Raw genomic sequence first — 13,147 nt, forward strand, 5'->3', positions numbered from 1 at the left:
TAAAAAAACCGAAGGGTCAAGGGGGTCGCGAAATATTTTTTAATACCAGGGGGGTCGCGTCATGAAAAAGGTTGAAAAACACTGGTATAGGGTATGGGTCATTATGATGAAACCTCTATGATGACCTCAATAAATGACAGAAGATGTAGAGATGCAGATGGAAACGCGAACATTTCGGTTTTTTTTATATTATCGAACACACTGAATGTAATTTTTCCTTTAGATGAACAGATGTGTTTTTTTTATGATCAGATGTTACCAGAAAAATACATTATTTAGTTATTTTATCCTTTATCACTTTTTCACCCGCCAATAATGCTGTCAACATAAAAAAAACTCTCACACTACAACTAAATCCAAATCAGTTTTAATTCACCCCGTAGCAATCAGCCGGCGGATACACAGGGTGTTGCGAGGTGGCGCACCCTGTGTGCTGGAGTGATGGCTGATAGTGTCGTCCGCGCGCGGACACGGCAGGAAATTGCATGCAGCGGACGCGTGACTACACTCACCTTGAAACAGATAGTGGTCAGGTTCAAATGCGTTTGTGCATTTATATTATTGTGGCTGGAAAATGCTTTCCTTTGTGGCTATACCGTTTTGTGTATCAAAGTTTGTGTGTTGGGAGACAGCTACAGTCAAATATTCAGGCGTTACATTAAAATGTATAAGATTATAGAGTGCCTGCCAGCTTTTCACTATCGATATTTTTATTCTTATAACAGTTATAACTCATAAGTTATATGTGTAACTCTTATTCGTACAGATCTTCAGTACAACCTGCAAAATTGATTTAAATATTTAAGTAGGTACTAATTATTATTGGTAGTTGTTTATAAAATCCGTCCTTTACAGAAATCAGTAAAAAATCTCGTTAAATAAAGCTCAGCATGATTTTGTAAGTGTCAATAACAAAATCTGCAAAATTATCGACATCACTGGCTGCTTTATTCAACATTTCAATATGCAGATGACATCACACATTAACCACGTTGTCCCAAAACGTCAAAAACCCACATCCGATACGGTACGGAGCCAAATAACGAGCCCTGTCAGTGGACAGACAACAGGACATGCTTATTAAGCCAATGAGAAATACGAAATCATATTTCTTATTATATTTTAAATAATCCCTCGACTCTTTAACATTTTACTGAATCGTTATAAATAAAGGAGTCACATTACATATTTTTAATTAGATAATTATTTATACGAGCTACAAGAGTTACAGTTAGTGAAAGTGGTAGGGAGTACGTAGGAGAAGCAACTGCATATCATGGAATTCGCACAGAATAGCATTTTACACACAAACAAATCCGTATAAGTATACACAGAAATCACAGAATGGTGGAACTGTCTAATAAGTTTATGAGATGAACCCACATAATTATGTATAACAGGCTACAACTTTAAACAATGTCAGCAGAGAACAGCTATTGTGTTGTGATGTGATAGCCAAAAATATAAAATAAAAAGGATAATTTTCCGGTCCTGCGCGAGCGACAGTGTGACACGATGCTATCTTGATTCGGTCACGGGTTTTTGACTTGTTGGTTTAATATTTGGTTAGAGAGACGCCGATGAGTATCGATATATCGGTTTGTCGATACAACGCAATGCGACATAACTATAAAATCAAATTATATTAAAAATATTTGACGACCGAATGGCGTAGTGGTTAGTGACCCTGACTACTGAACCGAAGGTCCCGGGTTCGATTCCCGGCTGGGGCAGATATTTGTTTAAACACAGATATTTCCTCTCGGGTCTTGGATGTGCCCGTAAAATGGCAATAGGCCCGCCCCCTATTACATTAGGTGGGACTAACATAACACTCTAGCGAAAAGTGGGTGCAGCAATGCACCTCTGCCTACCCCGCAAGGGAGTACACTAGTACAAGGTGTGAGTGTTTGTTTTTTTTTAATATTTTAAATAAGCATATTTCACAACTCGCGGCTAATTCTAAAAAAAACTATATTTCAAATACTTACGATTCGGTTTTTAAAAACCATTATGTATGTAGGTTGGCATATTATCGAGAATTATACACATAAATATTATAATATGAGCGTACATGTACCTACTTAGTACATTTTTAATATCAAATGCGATAACAAATATCGATACAAAGCAACACGCATGTTGGGCGTCTCTATAGTCGGTTATTAATTTGAGCAACATGCTCATCTTAGGACTTCGGTTAAGGACATTAAATTATTTATATTGTATTGTACCTACCTGCCTAAACGGATAACCTTAAGTACTGAATTAGGTATTACCTTTTAATCATTACTTACCTATTTCAATTTTCATACAATTTTTCAGCTTGATTGGACAAAAAATCGTTTTCAGACATCGAAAGTGCATGGCGCCATTTATCTGTTACTTTAAACCTCCATCATAAAACGTGAAACGGATACCCGTGACGTGTGAATGTTGATCGCGGGCGACAGACGACGCACAAACAACACTTCCCCAAGACCGTAGTGGTTTTATTGCTTTATTGAGGTTCTAGGGACACGGGGCAGCGAGGAAATGTGTCTGTTGTTTGGATGACTATTTTTTGTCACGACAGATTGATAAAAAGTCAAAACTTTAAATGCGTTTCCTGCTAAAAAAATATAATTTTGGGTTATATCTTCAATGTAAGTAGGTATAACAATCACAATACAGGGTGTTTCAAAAAGAGTATACTTACTAAGCTTATACATAACTTATAAGATGTTCAGAATGACACCCTGAGTCACCCCCTTTCGGCTTAGTATACTCTTTTTATGCAACACTCTGTATGATATAAAATAACATAGTCAGCAATTGTATAAGACCATGCATTATAAAACAAATTTTAATATGATTTACTACATAAACTCTACTACTTAATAACTACTTACTTACATCAGCCTAAACCACAAACATAAAACCTACATGGATTTTTTACGATGAATAGTTTTATTGTAATCAATCAGTAATCAGTAATCATGTTCAGTGAGTATGATTAGTTCACCTGACGCGGTACATTAGCGGTCAACCACAACACTCGTGCTGGTTGTACAGATCAAATTCAACTAAAATATCCACCTTGTTTCGTGAGCTTTCAAACTTAAAAATCACAGGAGAGCTTTTGAAATAAAATAAAATCAGTCAGTTTTGTTCTCTTCAGAGTTTATCACAAGAAATAACTTTTACCTTACAAGTAAGTAGTAGGTAAAAGTTATTTCTACGTGGCGTGGTGGATCATTATTTTTTAAGTCTTAGAACTACCTACAGTATACTGTTAACAATGACTAGTTGTATCACTGTAACCTGAAACCTAAATGTAATAACAATTTGCCATTTTATTGAAACTACAGAGAGTTAAACTTAAACCTCTGGAGGTTCCTATATATTATTTTGTAGGTAGGTTCGTAGTTGTGAAAATTTCACTACATACCTAATTCCTATATGTATAATAATATTATACATGTGTCTGAAAGAGACTTATGAATATGGAGTATTGTGAAGGAAGCGAAAGTGGTATGTTAGGAACGTGGCACGTAGAGATCCATAGTCTCTGCCTACCCCTCTGAGAGACAGGCGTGAGTATATGTATGTACATATAGGTATTATGTATGGTAAGTACACGCGCACAAAATCACCTTATCAGTGTGTTTGTCAGCACAGTGCGAGCCACACACGGCTGGAGCGGAGTGGACTGTATGTGGTTGGTTTGTAGGCCCTGGGGGTGCTTGAAGCTCGTGGGAGTAATAATAAACGGGAATTGTGATTGATCCGTGTATTTTCGTGTGAAGAGCAGAGACGGAAGAGGAAGTTGAACATAGACAATGATATGAAATATAGAAAACATAGATGATAATCACAGACAATTAATGTTGCTAGCCAACATGCTGCGGCCTCACAAGATGAGAAAACAAATAATATTTTTCTTAATAAATGTATGAAATATAACTCTGTGCCTATGTACTTAACACCTTTAGGTATCAATTTACTTTTACAATAATGGTTTTTTAATAATATACCTATACGTATTAGGAAATAACATTCAAAACACAACATTAAGTATATTAACAACTGATGTTATACTATATTAACAACAAAGGGAAATTACACATGTAGTTATCTAATAAAACACAATAATAACAATGGTGTTAACAAAACAGTTTAACAATAACATCAAAGTTAGGTTGAATTACAACTACATCAACAAGTACTTAAAATTAATTACTTACTAAATATTATCCTCAATAGGTAATATGCAAATTTTATTTATAGCCCTAATGTGAGACTTATTATTAGGAGTTCTCACTTCTACAGCTCTAACCTTGCTGTCATGCCCGGGGAAGAGTTTTACAATCCTGGCCAAGGGCCACATCATTGGAGGTGCGTTGTCCTCTTTTAAAATAACTAGACTACCTAGTTTAACATTACATACATCAAATTTCCACTTAGGTCTATTTTGTAATACATTTAAATAGTTTTTGTGCCAGACTTTCCAAAATGATTGTTTGATTTGAGTACAAATTTGCCAAAACTTTAATCTATTTTGTGGGATATTAGTGATATCGCTTTCAGGGTACATCATTAAGGCGTTACCAATTAAAAAATGACCTGGTGTAAGGTAAGAGTAGTCAGTTGGGTCAGCGGTCAATGGTAGCAACGGTCTAGAGTTGAGGACTGCTTCGATTTCACACAGCACAGTACTTAACTGTTCGTAGGTTAACACATTTTTACCTATCACCCTTTTCAGGTGGTACTTTGTACTTTTCACGGACGATTCCCATATGCCTCCGTACGTTGGTGAATAACATGGTATGTAATGGAATTGAATACCCTGTTGAGAAGCGAAATTATAAACTTGCTGACGGTGATTTTGTGAGCTTTGCAACTTATAGAGTTCGTTTAATTGATTATTGGCACCTTTGAATGTGCTAGCATTGTCACAATGTATTTCAGTCATAAGACCTCTCCTCGAAATTTGTCTTCGCAGGCAAGCGAGAAACGTGTCGGTGGTTAAATCTGAAGCTAGCTCGAGGTGAATAGCTTTTGTTGTAAAACATACAAAAACGCAGATGTAACCTTTTCCAATTACTGAGCGTCTTACGCGTGACAATTTAACATCGATAGGTCCAGCGAAGTCTACACCTACTCGCACGAAAGCTCTATTGGTAGAGGTTACTCTACTAGCCGGTAATGAACCCATGAGTTGTTTGGCTACTGTAGCCTTTTGTCTGAAACATGTAATACATTTGTGAGTTATTTTTTTAACTTCTGATAATCCATTACAAATCCAAAATCTTTGATTTAAACTAGATAATAATAGCTTAGGGCCTGCGTGCAGTAGTCTTTCATGCTCACTTCTAATAAGCAGTGTAGTAATGTGAGATTCTCTTGGTAATATAACTGGATGTTTTTGGTTGTAAGTTATATCAGCATGGTCAAGTCTACCACCTACGCGCAGGAGGCCTTCGTTATCTACAAAAGGATGTAAATTTGACAAGTTTCCTTTTAGATTGTAATTTTTGCACAAAGAATCTATCTCTGTTTCGAAATATTTATGTTGTTCGTACTTTATTATAAGCATTAAAGCGGAATTTAATTCAGCACTAGACAAATAGTCGTGATTTATTTTAGTTTTATTTTTATTTATATTGTTTAGAAATCGCAATATGTATGCTAAGAGTCTAACCATCTTTCTAAGATCAGAACAATTGCTGACTAAGCGCTCCAATACATACTCGAGCGGGCCTGTGTGAGACCCGTGGTCGCTGGAGAGCACCAAGCAGTGCTTCACTTCTGGTAAATCAGATGAAGTGTTCGTTTCAGTAATAGGAAAGTTATACTCACTGTCATTCAGGAAACGTGGGCCATGCCACCATTGCTCGCAACTTGACAGCTCATGCGGCCTGACGCCTCTGCTTACGAGGTCAGCTGGGTTATTATCAGTACTAATATACAACCATTGCCAGCTGACGGTGTGCTGACGGATTACATTTACTCTGTTTGCGACATATGCTTGTAAATTCGTTAATTCCATTTTGAGCCATGCTAGGACAATCTGTGAGTCACTAAATAAGTAAACTTTGCTCACATTAACTTTTAATTTTAATGTGTCGTATGTTTTCGACATTAATTTAGATAACAATAGTGCGGCATTCAATTCGAGCCTTGGCACTGTCATCCCCTTTTTTTGAATAGGGTTTATTCTAGACTTAGAACAGAGTAGATGTAACGTGGTATTACCTGTTGGGGTGGTTACTCGCAGATAGATGCAACAACCGTGTGCCGTGGAACTGGATGCATCTGCAAACCCGATCAACTCCACTGTGTCTTCGTCTGAAAACCTTACATTTCTATTGATTTGAATTGGTTCCATGACTCTTAAGTCTTCGGTGAATTGGATCCATTCCCTTTCTACATCAGTTGGAGGGCATGAATTCCAATCTGTGTTGTTGATCCATAACTTCTGCATTATTGATTTTGCTACTACTATTATCGGATTTATGAAACCGATCGGATCGTAGCACCTACCTATATAACTAAGTATGCTTCTTTTTGTGAGTAGATTTGTATCGAACGTTCCTGGTGAAGTTATGATAAAATTATCCTCTTTAGTATTAATCTGAAGACCTAGGGTTTTCATATTGTAGTTGTCTTTTTGCAAATCAATACTGTCAAAGTGTTGATCCTCCAATGGTATATCTGACAAAACCAACTCGTTGTTGGAGGACCACTTATGAGTGTTAAAACTGCCTAAACTCAATAATGAGCATAATTGTTGTTTAGCTTCACGTACTGTGGCTAAATCATTGTGAGAATATAACACGTCGTCGACATAAGTGTTGTTCCTTAGTATGAATGCAGCTAAGGGATATTCATTCTCATACCTGTTAGCTAGTTCTATTAAACATCTAGTAGCTAAATAACTCGAACTCTTGAGACCATAGGTTACCCTATCTAGTCTAATGCATTTTATTGGTTGACTGGGATCGTCCCTCCAGAGAATGTTTTGCAGCGATGTGAACGCTGGATCTACCAGGATGTTCCTGAACATGCGCTTGATGTCTGAGGTAATGGTATACCTACCTAATCTGAACAACAGCATAATATCAAATAGATCTCTCTGAACCACAGGACCATTCAACTGTAAGTCATTCAATGATACTTTTTTGTTTGTTTTCATGCTCGCATCAAACACCGAGCGTACTTTTGTTGTTTTACTCTCTGGCTTAATTATTGCATGGTGAGGCATGTAGTAAGCTGCCTGTTTATTGATGTCATACATCTCAATGTCGACATAGTGACCATGACCAAGAGATAAAAATTCATGTATGAATTGTTTATATTGCATGAATAGCTCTGGGTTTGCCATTAATTTCTTTTCTAAGTTATGAAATCTTTTCAGAGCCAAATTAAATGAATCACCTAGTGTCTCTTTTACTTCAGACAGAGGTAATTTCAAGGGCAATGGAACTTGAAACTGTTTATCTTTGAGTTCTACTGAATTTTGGAATATTTGCTCACAGAGCTCATGTTCTGGAGACTTCTCTGAAAATATTTCAGGTACTTTTTCATTTGTCCAAAATTGGCCTAGTGTTTCATTGAGATCCATTTCACATTTTAGCACTACCTTATTACATAATATTTGACCCTTAATGGAACCTGTGGGCAGACTCCCTCCGATGATGTGGCCGAAGTGTGTGTTAAAGATGTGCAGATCATTCTGAGCTGGCGACTGCTTCCCGCTGTTGTTGGCAGGAGTCACACTGCTCTTCTCCGGCAATAGCACCTGAAACATTATGTTGGCACCCATTAACATGTGAATGTCACTTGGCACATTGAATTGCTCGTCTGCCCATTCAATGTTAGATGGAAGCTGTAACTCATCTAAATTGATTTTAGATTGGGGCAGTTGAGAGGTAATCTGATCGGTGACGTGACAGGTTACTGTGGTCTTGAAGGCTGATTTCAGTGAATGAATCTCCAACGGGACGCAGTATTTCAAATGGTTCTTTGCATTTGATATGCCTATTATATTTGTGGCACTTTGTTTGGGAGTTAAACCCAAGAGCTGGACTAGTTTTGAGGTGACTATTGAAACTTGAGATCCACTGTCCAGTAGTGCTTTGAAATGAACCTCTGTACCATCCTTTGCAATAGCCTTCACTCTAGCTGTGGGTAAAAGTACATTACTGTTATTATTGCCTGTTAAAGTAACAGGAGGTGCGAGGGCAGGCTCATTGTAATGCACCAGAGTGTTGTGGGGTCCTTTGCACTCAGCACATCTGAAGTGAAACCTACACTTTGAAAAATGCGCACCAAGACAGACATTGCACAGCTTATTTTGTTTAACAAAATCTATCCTCTCCTTGCTCGCCATCAACTGAAACTGTTTGCAATTAAATAGCTTATGATTTGTCGACTTACAATTTAAGCAGGTTGGCGGCTTGTCAGCTGCGGCTGCGTGTGCTGCTACCTTCCCGTATCTTGCTTGGGGTTGTTGTTGGTGAAGACCCTGGTCGGTGCCCTCCAGCGCCAGAGCCCTTTTGTCCAGATAGCAGAGTAAATCCTCCAGGCTGGGTTCGGCGTCCAGGTCCCGCTCGAGTTGATATGCCCGAGACGTATAACCATCTAATTTGCGCAGAATTATACATGTTAGTATGTGATCCCAGTATATGATGTTTGGATTGTGGTTTTTTATGGCGGCTACTTGTTGCCTAATAGCTGATACAAACTCTCTTAAGTTGCTTGCTGTAGATTTTCCTACTGTCCTCAAATCTAGAAGGTTGCATATATGTTCATTGACAATTCTGTTCTTATTTTCATATCTATTTTTAAGGAGTTTAAGAGCTTCCTGATAGCTTTCACCTACCAATGGCAGGTTCTTGATGAGATCAAAAGGCTCTTCTCTCACAAATGATCTGAGATAATACAGTTTTTGGATGTTATCTAGACTATTGTTGTTGTCAATTAGTGACATGAATATGTTTATAAATGGTACATAATCTATGAATTTACCTGTGAAAGTTTGTATATCTATAGGAGGTAACTTTATTGCACTTGTAGCTGGAGTTGAATGTACAGTTGCCGCTGGAATCTGAGGTGGTGACCGTGAATTTATCTCTTTGTTTAAAATGGTGGCAATCGTATAAAACTGGTCTTCTACACTTGCGAAATCCTCAGAATCTTCGTGATCTATGCACAAGATTTCTTTGCTGAGGGATTCGTACTCCAGAAATGCACTATTTACTTTATCCAATTTAAGTTTCAAAGTTTCTAGTGGCAACTGTGACAACTCATTTCTAACGAAGCTATATAAACGTGTAATGGTACCTTTTACGAAGCCCCTTGCGGATTTAAGCTTTTTTAAATCCATTTTTGGTTGTAAATACAATTGCACCACTTAACTTTTAGCACTTATAGTCACTAATACTTAAATATTGTTCGATGTCAACCGAAAAATGGCGGCGTGAGTTGATTTTTTTTCTGTTTTGCTTTTTGCGTTTGCGACTTTGACGGCTGCGGCGGCTCGGCTGACAGTCGGCGGTATCTTCGTGCGCCGGATGCTCTCGGCCCGCAGAATCGCGCGCGCCGATTGGTCGATGGCACTGTTCTCAGCGCAGACTCGCAGATTCGCGCTCGCTGATTGGTTGTTGGTGGCGCTGATCTCAGCGCAGTCTTGCCAACCTCGACGATCGAAATTGCACCTTCCGCTGCGTTCTTGTTGCACACCACGATGGATAATTTGCGTGGAGCTGCAAGATGGCGCCCTTTTTGAACTTGTATGGCGCGAAGCTCGAAAATAGTTCGCACGGATTTTGCGTTTGTCGTACTTCCCAGCTTACTCCTCGATCCGAGAAGGACCATGGAGCGGAGTGGACTGTATGTGGTTGGTTTGTAGGCCCTGGGGGTGCTTGAAGCTCGTGGGAGTAATAATAAACGGGAATTGTGATTGATCCGTGTATTTTCGTGTGAAGAGCAGAGACGGAAGAGGAAGTTGAACATAGACAATGATATGAAATATAGAAAACATAGATGATAATCACAGACAATTAATGTTGCTAGCCAACACGGCTATCAGCTATCAGCTGAGCGCGCTGTTATCGGTAATTTCACTGACTTCCGTCGAATCACGATTAGATTTCCACAGATAGTGACATCGCGTATGGAGCGATCTTGTCAACAGGTTTGAAATTAAGCAGTGGAAGTCCCCAACTATCTAAAATTGTCTACTCTGACTCTTAAATTTTTATTAAAGGAGAAACACTTGGCATAGATAGGGTGAACCGAAATGTCTTCACATTTAAGGGGTTGCAAACTACTCGTAGATTTGCTTGACGTTCAAAATGAAAATAAATGAAATCTGTATGTTATGTTGTAACTTTATCATTGATAGTTCTAACACGAAACCTTCCTAATATTTCATAATCTTAATTTTACCTTCTACCTCGACATTCCAATAAGCTCTAGGGAATACTGGTGAAACCGTGGGGGATGTTTATAGAAACACTCGTTCTCTGTGGGTGGTAGGTGGTAGTTTTATGTAGGATGACCGAGGACATACTTGAAGAGTACTTATTGCTAATGATGAAGATTAAAGAAGTGTAAGGATTGTATCTATGTGTGTGTGTTCCTATTCAATAAACCAGTCTGAGCGCACTTACTGTCTTTCATTGACGTATCACTGGCGACGAGCGCGGATAAATAATTAACCTATTTTAATTGTTCGAGAACAGTCGCGAATCTAAACCAAAAATGCCTATCGGGAAGTTGGAGCCTTTCGATCTTTCCTCAAAACAATGGCCAGCATACATTCGTCGCGTAAAACAATTTATAATATTAAATGAAATCAAAGACGAGTTAAAAGTGCCGATGCTGATCACTGTGGTAGGGGAAGCTACGTACACACTCATGTGTGACCTGTGCTCTCCAGATCTTCCAGAGGCAAAATCATTTGAGGATCTAGTGAAGTTGGTGACGGAGCACTTGGAACCCCAGCGCTCGGAAATTGCGGAGCGCCACGTGTTTCGCTTGCGGCGACAGCGTGCGGGCGAGCCGCTGGTCGAATATCTTCAACATCTAAAACACTTGGCATCCACGTGCAACTTCGCGAGCAACCTCGAGGAAAACCTCCGCGATCAATTTGTCTCCGGGCTGGCTAGCGAGGCCATGAGGTCCAGAATATTTGCGGAGAAATCAATCCAATATAAAGAGGCAGTTGAGCTGGCGCTGGCTCTAGAGGCTGCAGAACGGCATGCGGAGGTGAGCGGCAACACGAGGGTTGCGACCAGCTCCGGCGGCGGCGGCGGCGAGGCGGGCGAGGGCCTGCATCATGCGAGCGCGCGAAGCGGCGCGGGCGGCGGCGGCGGCGGCGGCGGCGGCGGCTACAGGGCGCGCCGCCCTAGCACGGGCAACATGGGCGGCGGCGGCGGCGGCGAGGCTGCAGGCCCGCGCCCACAGTGCTGGCGGTGTGGAAAACCACACCATGCGATGAAGTGTCGATACAAGCAATTTAATTGTGATTTGTGTAATCAAAGAGGCCATTTAAAAGTGATGTGTAAAGAAGTGCGCGATAGTGGCCGACAGTCGGGTCGGCAACATTACTTAAGTGAAGAGTCAGAAGAGGACATGTTCCAGGTACTAGTGTCAGAACAAGGTAACAAACCATACTTTGTAACTGTTTCGATCGATGGACTTAAAACTAAATGTGAGATTGATACCGGCAGCCGGGTGTCGGCCGTCAGTGAGGACTTTTACAAAACGGCTTTTCCAAATAAAATTATAAAAAAGGACGGGTTAATTTTACGTGGTTATTCAGGTGCACGAATCGAGTCTCTCGGATATATCTCAGTAAATGTGACCTTGGGTGACGTAACCGCTAAGGACCTCCCACTTCAAATTATAAGAAATGGTAGTCGACCCCTACTGGGCAGGGAGTGGATGCGCGCCCTCCAAATTCAGCAAATTAATTTAAATGAGATAACGGAAGACGGATTCGTGAACCAATTATGTAAGGAATTTCCAGATGTGTTTACTAATAAGTTAGGAACGTGTAAACAAGAAATTCGCCTACAGATAACTGATAACGAACCGATTTATGTTCGCGCGCGGCCGGTACCGCTGGCACTCAAGGCGCGAGTTGAACGGGAATTAGCCCGATTAGAAAGCGATGGTAGTATATACAGGGTGGATCATTCTGACTACGGAACCCCGATAGTCCCCGTAATCAAAGATAATGGGGAGGTACGTATTTGTGGTGACTATAAAATTACGGTGAACCCTAAACTTAAACGCGATTTTTATCCCCTACCTCGAATAGATGAATTGTTTGCATGTCTAAGTGGGGGGGATAAATTTAGCAAAATAGATTTAAAACATGCGTACGAACAATGCTTATTATCGGAGGATTCTCAGCCGTTAACCGCAATTACAACACATGTCGGGAACTTTGTGTATCGTCGCACACCTTACGGCCTCTCATGTATCCCGGAAAAATTCCAAAAATTGATGGAGGAAACATTGCGAGGATTATCGGGGACCGTCGTATTCTTAGACGACATCTGTGTAACGGGGCCTGATCACAAAACACATATGCGTAATTTAAGAGCAGTACTTGAGCGGCTTAAGAATATGGGACTCACAGTTAAGTTAAGCAAATGCAGTTTTTTGCAAGATAGTGTGAAATATTTAGGATATATCATAGATAGGAATGGCTTAAGGCCAGACCCAGCCAAAGTAGAAGCCATTTCCAGTGCTCCACAACCAAAAGACATCACGCAGTTGAAAAGCTTCTTGGGAATGTTGAACTATTATGGGAAGTTTATACCGAACTTGAGTTCGTTATTACATCCCCTACATAACCTTTTAAGAAGGGAAGTGCCCTGGAAATGGGATCTAGCTTGTGAAAAGGCGTTTACGGAGGCCAAGCGGGCCTTGCTGAGCGAGCGAGTGCTTGCCCACTATGACGAGGGGCGGGCGGTGGTGCTGTCGGTGGACAGCAGCGCGTACGGGGTGGGCGCTGTGCTGGCGCACCGCTACGAGGACGGCTCCGAGCGCCCCGTCAGCTGCGTGTCGCGGACGCTGAATGCGGCTGAGTTGAATTATAGTCAGCTAGATAAAGAGGCGTTAGCTATTTATTTCGGCATTACTAAGC

General features: G+C 40.3%; 2 protein-coding genes across 2 annotated transcripts; both read right to left on the bottom strand.

Moving 5' to 3' along the window:
• Positions 1-3,757: 3,757 nt before the first annotated feature.
• On the bottom strand, positions 3,758-8,558 carry LOC119693035. The gene is made up of 2 exons (XM_048621697.1): positions 8,422-8,558; positions 3,758-7,783 (listed from the first exon to the last, which is right to left on the bottom strand). The coding sequence occupies exon 2, from the start codon at positions 7,604-7,606 to the stop codon at positions 4,226-4,228; it is 3,381 nt and encodes a 1,126-aa protein (XP_048477654.1). The 5' UTR covers positions 7,607-7,783; positions 8,422-8,558; the 3' UTR covers positions 3,758-4,225.
• Positions 7,608-10,058, bottom strand: LOC105388975. Its single transcript, XM_048621795.1, has 3 exons — positions 9,328-10,058; positions 7,657-8,625; positions 7,608-7,624 (listed from the first exon to the last, which is right to left on the bottom strand). The coding sequence occupies exons 1-3, from the start codon at positions 9,368-9,370 to the stop codon at positions 7,608-7,610; spliced, it is 1,029 nt and encodes a 342-aa protein (XP_048477752.1). The 5' UTR covers positions 9,371-10,058.
• Between the last annotated feature and the right edge of the window lie 3,089 nt (positions 10,059-13,147).

The sequence above is a fragment of the Plutella xylostella genome, chromosome 6, assembly GCF_932276165.1.
Source record: "Plutella xylostella chromosome 6, ilPluXylo3.1, whole genome shotgun sequence".
NCBI lineage: Eukaryota > Metazoa > Arthropoda > Insecta > Lepidoptera > Plutellidae > Plutella > Plutella xylostella.

Bases quoted from the DNA above. Each gene is read 5' to 3' on its own strand.
- LOC119693035 (XM_048621697.1), bottom strand. From the start codon at position 7,606: ATGGATCTCAATGAAACACTAGGCCAATTTTGGACAAATGAAAAAGTA.
- LOC105388975 (XM_048621795.1), bottom strand. From the start codon at position 9,370: ATGGATTTAAAAAAGCTTAAATCCGCAAGGGGCTTCGTAAAAG. The intron at 8,626-9,327 runs GTACCATTACAC...TGCGCAAATTAG, and splicing joins CGCAAGGGGCTTCGTAAAAG to ATGGTTATACGTCTCGGGCA.